General features: G+C 36.9%; 1 protein-coding gene across 1 annotated transcript in view; it reads left to right on the forward strand.

Moving 5' to 3' along the window:
• Nucleotides 1-6,497: 6,497 nt before the first annotated feature.
• The window catches only part of LOC121410097 (rab GDP dissociation inhibitor alpha-like), a 40,653-nt gene continuing 34,933 nt past the window's right edge, over nt 6,498-12,217 (forward strand). The window contains exon 1 of the mRNA XM_041601967.1: nt 6,498-6,709. Within this exon, the coding sequence (XP_041457901.1) occupies nt 6,665-6,709 (45 nt within the window). The 5' untranslated portion in view covers nt 6,498-6,664. The remainder of the gene's footprint in view (nt 6,710-12,217) is intronic.

Genomic DNA, 12,217 nt, shown 5'->3' on the forward strand with positions numbered 1-12,217 from the left:
ATATCAAAAATTTACAGTTCGCGCTTTGTACTCGCATCTGTTAGTGAAATACGTATGGTCTTAGTGAATTCCCACAAACAAGCCTTAGAATTAATACCCCTCTTCAGGTCTGAATTTCCCAAATTTCAGATCGCGCTTCGCGCTCGCAAAATTTGATAAGTGAGATGCGTATGTTAATCATGATTACAATGACTACAGGTGCTTCCTGCGTTTAGATATAATTCTAACAAAATCAACAAGCGCTTGGCACTCGCATTAGATGAATATGGGATATGTATACTCTTAATTGATTCCTGAACTAAAGTAAATGTCCATATTTGGGGTCAATATATACAAAAATTTCAGCTTGTGCTCGATCGCGCTGGTATTGTTTGTTTAGCGACACAGGTATGTAACATAATAACAAAAATGTGCGTATAATGCCCCTTTTTAGGTCTGAATGTCAAAAATGTTCAGCTCGCGCTTCGCGCTCACATGATCAATGAGATACATATCCGTTTAATGACACTGTCCTTAAAATAGCTCACTAGGTGACTCAAAATTTTTGATGGTGCCCCTCCCCATGCCGTGACCCACGGTACGCCACTGTGTATCATTAATAATGCGATCGTGAAGTGTGAGCAGACAAGTGATATTCTGATCTGAAACTGGATAATTTAAGCACATTTTAAATAAAGAACATGCAGACTATCGCACATTTTTTTTTTAGATTTAGACCTAGAATATATATGCGCATTATGAATACATTCGTTTAATCATATGAAGATGAATAATGCAAGCACGAGCTGAAAACATTTGATATTCCAATCTGAAAAGGTCAATTTAAACACTATTTCAAGCACTGTGTAGGAAATTGTGAAGTGGATGTGGATTACACTTAATGGATGATGCGAAGCGCGAGCTGATATTTTTTGTTATTATATAGAAAAGGACTGGTACATTCTAAGGGCATTTTGTCATCATATGAAAATGATGACTATCTTCTTACTATTCCTAAGCTTGTCGATATTCCATTCTGAAAAGACCAAATTTTGTTGTTTTTTAGGCTTGAAACTGGGAATTTTAAGCATTTTGTAATAATGAATACGCATTACAATAGTTAATACATTTTTAACAATTAATGCGAGTGCAAATCGCGAGCTGAATTTTTAAAATAAAATGTAAATGAAAAGGGGAGCTCGTTTAGTACTCAGAATATTTGCGAGCGCGCAGCGCTAACTTATTGGCCCACGTTCGACAATCACATCTGAAAATGGATATTTTGAGATTTTATGGAATACACGAAGAAAATACGAAATTGGCAAATCAAACAATGCGACCACGCGGCGTAAGCTTAAAATGTTAATACCATAATACGGAAATTTTACAGAGCACTTGAATTTGGAAATGAAAAAAATATAATGAAAGCTCGATGTCCGAGCTGAAATATGTTTTGTATATTGACTTCAAAACTTGATATTTTAAGCTCCATATCAGCCTATTGAGCAAGATATGAATCTCATCAAACAGGCAATTCTGGCGCAAAGCGCAAGAGAAAATTTTATGTAGTAACATGAAAGATTTTTTGCAAGTCTTCCCCTCACATTATTATTTTATTCACTCGTCTATCTCATCTTATTTTCCTCTTCTTTTTTCCTTCTGTCTTTTTCCTTCTTTTCCTTTTAACTTCTTTCTCCTTTTATTTTCGTTTGCTCCACCATTTTTTCCGGGGGGGGGACGTGCCCCCAGCAGCCGTAGCTGCGCCACTGACTTTTACACCCAACATTGTTAGCACTTTGTATATGAACAGAATAGTTATCTCACTAATTGATGTGAGCGCAAACTAGGAACTGAATTTTTTTCTACTTAAATAAACTGGACGTTTTTAACACTTTTTTTAGATATAACCATGTACAAAATAGTATAGCATTGGTCTATAAACAACTGATGCGAGCACAGAGCGCGAGCTGATTTTTTTTTTCCTACTAGAAAAGGTGATGTTCTATGAGTATGCCTACTTTTCCTAACCATGAAGACAATGTGTATCTAGCTGATCAAAATATTATGACCTGAATAGCAGGCATTCTGAGCAATCTTGATACCTATAATTAACAACTGATGCGAACGCGAAGCACGAGCTGAAAATTTATGATTTTCCGACTTTTAAACCCAATATTTTGGCACTTTTTGTGCATAAACACAATAGGTATCTAATTAAACAACATATGTGCATGAGCGCGAGCTGAAAATCTTTGATTTTCCGACTTTTAAACTGGAAATTTTTACATTCTGTACCTTTGAACAGAATATTATCTCTCTAAACAATAGATGCGAGCGCGAAGCGCAAGCTGAAAAATTTCATTTTCCGACTAGACAGCTGAAAATGTACATCTCTATCGTAATCATTAAAAAGTAAGTATCTAATTAAACAATTTATGCAAAACAATTCAAATGAAGAGAGAAATGACTTTTTTATTTTAATGACCTGAAAAGCGGATATCTGAGCACTTATGACAGGATTGATACCTAATTAACAATTTGTGCGAGCGCGAATCCGGGGCGCGAATCGCGAGCTAAACTTGGGAAAATAGGACAGCACTTTTTCTAGAACTGGAAAGGAGGGGGTATCTTCACTAAATAAATGACAAGAGCTCGAATAGCGAGCCAAAAAATGTTGATGTTCCGTACGATTGGTTCTGTTGTAATAAACTTTGTTTGAATTTTTATAAAAACTAAATTTATTATTTTCAGAACAAGGGACATGAGGGTTCCAGGTGACCTCACAAATCGTACTATTGGTGGTCATGATACATCACGTGTGGAAAATTTTCAATTTTTATGTATTACAGTTAATGAATATCTCTCTTGGAAACCGCATCTGTACTGGAATCATTTCAAAAATTGAATTCATATTGCCCAAAAACATACTTATTACTTTGTATTATAGCCTTATAATCTTGCCTCACCTAACATACTGCAACTCATTTTGGGGTCATACTTTCGTAAGTCGATCTTCTTTCTAAATTATCAATACTTCAATAAAATCTACATATAACTGTCCTACCAAGTATTGTTCATTGAAATGAATATGTCACCTTTCTCTGATCTCATTTCTATGGATTCCCTTATTTTCATGTATAAATGAAGAGCTCACTTGCAAAAGGGGTTAGGTTCATTTTTCATCAAGTAGATTTTTAGTAACTCTATAAAATGATATACCAAAGAAAAGTTGACATTCCCATTAAAAAGTGAACTAACATGGCAAAGAAAAATAACATTTTTTTCAAAAGTGGTTAGGTCCATTTCAGTTTGGTTGAAAAAGGGGTTAGATCCACTAACACCGATTTTTTTTTGGAAAAGAATATTTTAAAAATATGAAGACATGTAGTTTTCTTTTATACTTTATTTACTTTTTTTTAGACTTTTTATTTTTAACTTTATGTTCTCATGTCATAAAAATTTAGTTTCGCATAAGAATATTAAAATTTCAAAAATGGTTTTCTTGGAGTGGAATTAACCCCTATTGCAACAAGCCGTTGATTTGATTTTATACAGGTTCAAGACTTCACGATGACTCTTCAACACACATGTATATATATTTTTTTAAAAAATAACCATTGCTGGTCTTCGATCTTTATTCATCAAACAAAATATGTTCACAGAGCGAACATTTGCCTCCATTTCTGGAGGGAAATACATGGTTTTCTGGATTTCACATTTTCTTCTATCTGTAAACGATATCTTAATATGTAAAACAATATATCAAACAGCCTTTGAATCGTTATTTTCCTTTTAGATTCTTTTCCAGCGAAACATTTATAAATAGTATATAAAGCATAATTCAAAATTATATCTACATCATTTTTTTTCTTTTGATCTAAATGAAATTCCTGATAGTATATGACATGGCTGGAAATGAAAATTTGGCAAAATATATTTCTGTACATTTTCTTCAACTTTTTTCCAAAATATTATCATTATGTTACAAAAGAACACACATGTATAATAACACAAGCTAGCGCAATGAAATACCATGAAGCTTTGAGAAAAACGTCTCCCTCTCTTTCGTATATAGCTATCTTCTGGCACAAATTCTCTTTCCTTCCCTTATTTATAACGTACCTTTTAATATAACCCACAGTTACATAAAAATGTATAAAGGAATCAGTTCTCTGCCATGTTTCTCCCGTCCGAAATTTCCGTAAACTACTCTAGCCAATCAAGGCTCAGGACTGACTTATATAAGTTATGTTATTCCTTATCTTGGGATGGAAAAGGACACACAGAGAAACTACTTGGAACCAATCATCTGCAGGACCACGTAATTACATAATGAGCGTTAGGAGCTGCCTTGAAATACATTTACTTCTATTTGGACCAACAAAAAGGAGTCCAAAGATGATAAGGAGTATGACATAGGGGTGCGCGGGGGGGGGGGTGCGTCAGCGTCAACGGCAATCAATTTAATTCTGCACAGTGGCGTACCGTGGGTCACGGCATGGGGGGGCACCATCAAAAATTTTGAGTCACCTAGTGAGCGCGTAAAGCGCGCTCAGTTGCCAGGTATAGTGATATTTGAAGGACGGTGCCATTAAACGGATATGTATCTCACTGATCATGCGAGCGCGAAGCGCGAGCTGAAAATTTTTGACATTTTGACCTAGGAAGGGACATTATATAAGCAAATTTTTGTTATCATGTTACATACCTGTCTCGCTAAACAAACAATACGAGCGCGATCGAGCACAAGCTTGAATTGACCCCAAACAGGGACATTTTAAGGACTTTAACATATCTCACCATATTCATCTAATGCGAGTGCCAAGCGCTTGCTGATTTTGTTAGAATTATATCTAAACACAGGAAGCACTTGCAATCATTGATTCACATACGCATTTCACTAATCAAATATTGCGAGCGCGAAACGAGAGCTGAAATTTAGGAAATTCGGACCTGAAGTGGGGCATTCTAAGGCTTGTTTAACTATGACCTTACGTATTTCACTAACCAAATGATGCGAGCGCGAAGCGCGAGCTGCAAATTTTTGAAATTGAGATAAGAAAAAATGATATTTTGAGAACTATTTTTAAGGAATCCATTAAGAGTATACATATCTCACCATAGTCATCTAATGCGAGTGCCAAGCGCTTGCTGATTTGGTGAGAATTACATCTAAACACATAAAGCACTTTTTGAAGTCAGTGTAATCATAATTATTATACGCATCTCACTAATGAAATATTGCGAGCACAAAGCGCGAGCTGAAAATATAAGTAATTCAGACCTGAGGAGGGACATTCTAAGGCTTGTTTGTAGGAATTCACTAAGACCATAGTACGTATTTCACTAACCAATTGATGCGAGCGCGAAGCGCGAGCTGAAAATTGTTGATATTCAGATCAGAAAAAAGGACAGGAAATGTTTTATATTAAGACCTTAAAATGGGGCGATCACTTTAAGTAGTCATGAAAAAGAAGCACATGTCACTACATAAAACAATAATAGCTCAAAGTGCGAGGAAACCTATTTGGTGTATACTGACTGGATTTGAGAACGTCACATCTCTCTAATATACTTGAAAACTATAGTATTCCGAAAAAAGACATGAGCCCTGAGCAAATCATGTTTCATAAAGATATTACAAAAAAAGTTTATGTAATATACAGTAATATAACATAATTATGATATAATATAAAATTGATCATTTCTTCTTTCCCACTACGTTTCCCTTCCTTTCTCCCTCTTTTCTCCCTTTCCCCGTTTTTTTTTTTGGCCAGCCGATTGGGGGGGGCACGTGCCCCCCATGCCCCCCCGTAGTTACGCCACTGATTCTGCATCATCCCGCCCACGGGGGGGGGGGGCATCGCAGGGAGGGGTAAAATGACAAAAAGGCACTAGCCATGTACACCAAGTGGGAGTTGAACCCGCGGGTCTTAAAATTCAAAAAATTCTCTGAAATTTTAACCTGTTCTAATTTATTGATATTTGTCTTAGTATACGAGAACAAATAGCTCAAAATGGATATGATGCAACAATTGAGGCTCCTTTTCCTAATGCAGGCGATCGAAGTACACTGACACCTCATGATATTTTGAAAAAAATGAAAGAAGAAAATGAGAGTATAAAAATTTCGCTCACATAGCGCTCCCTTTTGTATAAGGGATATTTTGTATGAAGAGAGAGAACGTTTCGGGTTTCGTCCAGGTTTTTATTTTTTAATTGGGGGGGAGGAGGAATGCGTGAAAAGCGAACCAGCCTTCTCCGATGGCTCCCCCTTTTTTTGGGGGGGGGGGGGCTACCGCTGTCTGCGCGTGTGCCATCTGTAAGCCGGCCACTGCATGGCAGGCAGTTAGCAACTCCATGGCAGGCAGTTAGCAATTGCCTGAGCTTTCTTGTAATTTTAAAGCATTTGCTCAAAATTGGCATAATAGGGGGAATCAAAAACCAAAAGAAAAGCCTAGCCTGTGCAGTACACCCGGAAGTACAAGTCTGTGTGCTCCGCGCATGCATGCAACATACATATGGCCGGCTATGGGGAAACGTGTGGGAAACGAATCCGTGCGCGTTCGAGACCTCATCATCACGAAACAGAAACAGGCCGACAATTCACTTTTCTTTGCCAAGATCCTGCTTATTAATTCAAATTTGTTCTTTTCCCTGAATATCCAAAGATACCGGAGTAGATATGGATGAGACCTACGATGTTATTGTGCTTGGCACAGGTCTGAAGGTACCGTAATGCAGATTTTGATGCATCATCTGGCATTTCATTCGTGCATTGTGATTGTGCATTGGAGCTGGAGCTTGTACACAGACTCCACAGTCTGGAATGGGATGGGCGTGTGATGATGTGAACTGTGAATGTGATGTGGTGTGATGTAGCCTCGCTTGAGCCTGAGGACTCCGTGATCATATTTTTTTTAATGATTTGATTTTGTCATTTGATCACGAAGCCTTGAAGTACATATAAGAGATACATGTAAACAAAGATCGATTTCCCTAGCCTAGCCCTAGGAAATCCATCTTTGAAATTGAAGATAGAAATCATGTAGCCGGCTAAATCATAATGTTTGTGATTTTAATTTTACACCTTCATTCATACAAAAATCATTCATAGTCATACGCCTGATCAATGCGTATGAAGGTTCCGAAAATTTGTTCATAAAAAGGTAAGAAATTTGAGGTTTCTTACCACTACAGACCAATCTCTTGTACATGTAGATCCCACTCCTAGTACCAATGAGGTCCAAACATTAACGTGTATGGACCTCATAGGCGACATTACCCAAAATTATGGGTTAGACAATTCAGTTCTGATTTCAAACCCAAGACTTTGGTAAATGTACGCCTTAATACAAATTGGAGTTATGCGATATGACTTTCATTTGGTGGGAAGACTTTCAATACTCAAAAAAATGAGTTGAAATTAAAATGAATTACTATTAAACTTACATTTCAGGCCCTTTTTGTTGATTTTCGGTGAGCGTTCCACACAGCTGCGACGAGTGATCAACTCCGAAGTGATACGCGAACTGGTCAGCTGATCGGTAGATTATCTTTTTGTCAGACGTTCATAATTTATGTAAAGCGTATCAATCTTCAGTATCTTGATTTCAAAGTATCAGTATTGCAGATAAATGTCATTATTGATTGGAATCAGTGGCAGATCGGGGGGGGGGGGGGAAGGATGAGCATTTCTGCCCGATCCCCCTATTGAGATTTGTAGTAAATATTTTGGAATTAAATACGTTGTTCATACTAGTTATGCGACCCCTCCCTTATGATGATCACAGCATTATTTGTAATGGGGATATTTCGTTCATATTCTTGTCTCTTTCTCTTTTTAGCCTTTTTTTTGGGGGGGGGGCTCGCCAAATTTTACGTGGGTCAAAATTACCTTCATTTTTTTAGTGACAATCTTTTTTTCATTTGTCCAGTTCTACGCGAGACAAAATTACCGTAAGTAACGGTGTATTAACCGCACCTTTTTCTCGGCGGGGTAGAAGCAAAAGTCGGGGGTGCGGTTTATACACAGTGACGGGTCTGAGCCAGCCCGCCGTAACCCCTCCCGTACATGTACATGTACGATGTCTGCCAGTTCACAACACATCGAGTGGCCGGGCGTAGCCGCCCAGGCAATGTCGTTTAGAGGGGTATGAGCCGCGGGTAATGGGAAGCGATTGTTGCAATATTCATTAAATGTTGTCCATAACAAACCACCCACCTTCATGACACTAATTTTGACTTTATTCTCGATTCAAAGTAGTGAAGTTCCCTGGCTAATTTAAAAGAGATGCCAAGCATACTCGGTAATATTTTGTCACCGCTGAGCGAGAGTTGAGTGAGCTTAGAGATTGCGTTGTAATGTGGTTGTAGTGCGACTTAAGCTGGCACTATTCAAAGTCCCGTTTCGCGCCAGCTTGTTTTTTTTCCTTCCTGTTTGCTTTTCATAAGATACCATGTAAACCACGCACGAGAGAGACGGCACAAAGCCGTAAAAAAACAACTGTAAAAAATGCAAATTTCTTTGTTTCTTGAACCTTCCTATAATCCCGTATCCAAAATTCATGCTAAGACATCAAATTTCTGGAAGTGATTGTGAGATTGTGATGCAAGAAATGTGAATGTTTCTTCCTCCTACGCTGGGAAAGACACAGATCATAATTTGATAAGATGTACTGGCATGACTTGTACTGTATCGTAGTTTGCAATGTAACGCAGTGCTGTGTGTGTACACTTACTGTGAGGTGAGCGAGTGTGTAAGTTGCCAATATTGTCGGGACCGTTCTTTCTTTCTAACATTTGTAGATGAATTGATCAAGAACAGCATATTTCTGCATACCGGTAATCTCTTTGGATACTTTGGAAATCTGAAAAACTTAGATTTTGTTTCTTCGTACCTCAAATATGCATGTAAATGTGAGATTTTTTTTTTTTTTTTTTTTTTAGTCCAAAGTTGGGGGTGCGGTTAATACACGGGTGCGGTTAATACACCGTTACTTACGGTACCTTCGATCATTATTATAGTTAAAAACTTTTTTAATTTTTGTCTCACCTGCGAAGCAAAGTGAGACTATAGGCGCCGCTTTTCTGACGGCGGCGGCAGCGTCAACATCAAATCTTAACCTGAGGTTAAGTTTTTGAAATGATGTCATAACTTAGAAAGTATATGGACCTAGTTCATAAAACTTGGCCATAAGGTTAATCAAGTATTACTGAACATCCTATTAGAGTTTCATGTCACATGACCAAGGTCAAAGGTCATTTAGGGTCAATGAACTTAGACCATGTTGGAGGAATCAACATCGAAATCTTAACCTGAGGTTAAGTTTTTGAAATGTCATCATAACTTAGAAAATATATGGACCTAGTTCATGAAACTTGGACATAAGGTTAATCAAGTATCACTGAACATCCTGCATGAGTTTCACGTCACATGACCAAGGTCAAAGGTCATTTAGGGTCAATGAACTTTGGCCGAATTGGGGATATCTGTTGAATTCCCATCATAACTTTGAAAGTTTATGGATCTGATTAATGAAACTTGGACATAATAGTAATCAAGCATCACTGAACATTTTGTGCAAGTTTCAGGTCTCATGATTAAGGTCAAAGGTCATTTAGGGTCAATGAACTTTGGCCGAATCGGGGGTATCTGTTGAATTACCATCATAACTTTGAAAGTTTATTGGTCTAGTTCATTGAACTTGGACATTAGAGTAATCAAGTATCACTGAACATCCTGTGGTCATTTCAGGTCACATGACCAAGGTCAAAGGTCAATGAACTTTGGCCGAATTGGGTGTATCTGTTGAATTACCATCATAACTTTGAATGTTTATGGATCTGATTCATGAAACTTGTACATAAGAGTAATCAAGTATCACTGAACATCCTGTGCGAGTTTCAGGTCACATGATCAAGGTCAAAGGTCATGTAAGGTCAATGAACTTTGGCCATGTTGGGGTTTTTCGTTGAATAACCACCATCATATCTCTGTAAGTTTATTGGTCTAGTTCATAAAAAGTGGTCTAGTTCATTAAACTTGGACATAAGAGTAACCATGTATCACTGAACATCTTGTGCGAGTTAGAGTAGTATTCATAGTCAGCACTGCTGCTATATTGAACCGCGTGATGCAGGTGAGACGGCCAGAGGCATTCCACTTGTTTATTTATTTTTTTTTTGGGGGGGGGGTTGCCAAATATCACGCGAACGTTTTTCAGCTTTTACTGTTTTATTCGACTTATAATCAAATATTAAATGGGGCTTACCACAGTTTTTTTTTTTTTTTTTTTAAGTCAATTCATAAAAATATTCCTCCTCGGGATTTGAGCTTTCTTTCATGAAATATCAATCTTTTTCATGATTACCAAAAATACTTAAAATTTTTTATCAGTGTAGGCCTATAAAGCTTTAGCTCATGCGTTGCGCCTGCCATATTTTAATGTTGATCAACTTTATGCTTTTAATGAATTCCTAAAAACACTAAATTCTCAGATCATCAATTTTGTCGCAATCGAATAATTCGATTGCGTCTCTCTATCAGTTTTGAATATTCATAAAAAATATCAGCTCGTGCTTTTTGCTCATAATATTTTGATTAGTAAATTCTTCTCTTATATAATCGAGTCGGATAGATAGATAGATAGATAACTAGAGAGAGAGAGTTGGGGGGGTCCCTCAGCTACTTGTCCTTGCTTATTCCCAATTTGTTATTATGCTCATGTTGTGAGAGCTTTGTGTTTTCATATTTTTTTCTTTTTCAACCTTTTTATTGTCTCGGAGCTTCCCTCTATTTCTTTACACTATGATGTAGTCCTTTTTACCTCATTGTTTCAATCATTGGCGGCGGAAGCCCCAAATTTTAGGAGGGGACAACCCAAAAAAATTTCACAAGCAAAAAAAAAATTAAAGGCTCTCAACCCAAACATTTTAGGGGGGGGGGAACGTAGGAAAATAAATTGACAAGCAAAAAAAAAAAAAAAAAGGTCAACAACAAATTTAGGGGGGAACGTCCCCCCTCCCCCGCTTCCGCCGCCTATGGATTCAATTCTTTTTTGTTCTCATTTCAATGAAAACATCATTATTAAACTGACGTAGAAGACTTTATTACGAAATTTTGACATTGTTTTGTCTCATTTGTTTGGCTTTCTTTTTTTTCTTCTCATCTTCTTTTTCTTCTTACTTTTTCCCTTTCCTTATTTTCTCTTTTATTTCATTTTATGAGGTATCCACCAATTTATACAACACCAAGCATATAGAGGCGGATAATCAGTGAGGGAGCGTGACGGTGTGCCGCTCTAAAAGAGGAATATAGGAAGAAAAAAAAGAAGGGATGGGGAAAAAAAATAAAGGAAAAAAAAAGAAAGATGATGATGGCAATGATGATGATGAAAATTATCTTGGTGATGATGATGGTTGTGGTGACGGTTGTGGTGATGATGGTGATGCTAATGATAGTGGTGATGATGATGATGACGAGATGTAATTTTGTTATTTTGTCTTTGAAAAAATTAAGTAGTGCAAAGTTGAATTCATTTAAAGTTTATTATGAAAATAGCAGAAAAAAAATAAAAAATTGGTATGCGTTCGAGGAAAATCCATCCCCCACCAATTTTTTTTAAAAGGTAAGATTTTTTTTGTGACGGCGTAGGCCTTTGCAAGCAGCTATTTATTATGGTATTAAAGTAAATGAAATGTCAAGAAATACATGATAATGATTTTTATGGTACATTTAGTATATCAATAGATAACTTCATACTTGTTATCAAAAAGAAAAAAAGTGGGTCGTTACGGACCATTAAAAATGGGAAATTTGGGCATTTTATATTTAGGATAGAGCAACTGCTCGTTATAGACGTCACAATAAATCAAGCATTCTAAATTCTATCAACTCCATTTTTGTCAAATAACACCTTCATCGATATTTTGAAATGATTTTTTTCATATTTTCATCATCTTTTTATCAGGGTGAAATTCCCCTTTAATTTACAAAACAGATTCGCAAACAATATCAAGAGTAGTGGGAGGCAAGGGCGGAAATCTAAGGTAGGGGAACAGGGGCTGGAAAACAGGCAAAAAAACCCAACAAAAACAAACTAACAAAAAGAAAAAAGGAAGGTTTATCACCCCCAAAAGAAGGTCGTCTCGTCCAAAATACATGTTTTACTTCGATTTAAATGATGTAGGCCTATTTCTTTCCATCATATATAAAAGAACAAAAATAGTAGGGGGA

The sequence above is a fragment of the Lytechinus variegatus genome, chromosome 3 (genome assembly GCF_018143015.1).
Source record: "Lytechinus variegatus isolate NC3 chromosome 3, Lvar_3.0, whole genome shotgun sequence".
In the NCBI taxonomy this organism is placed as follows: Eukaryota; Metazoa; Echinodermata; class Echinoidea; order Temnopleuroida; family Toxopneustidae; genus Lytechinus; species Lytechinus variegatus.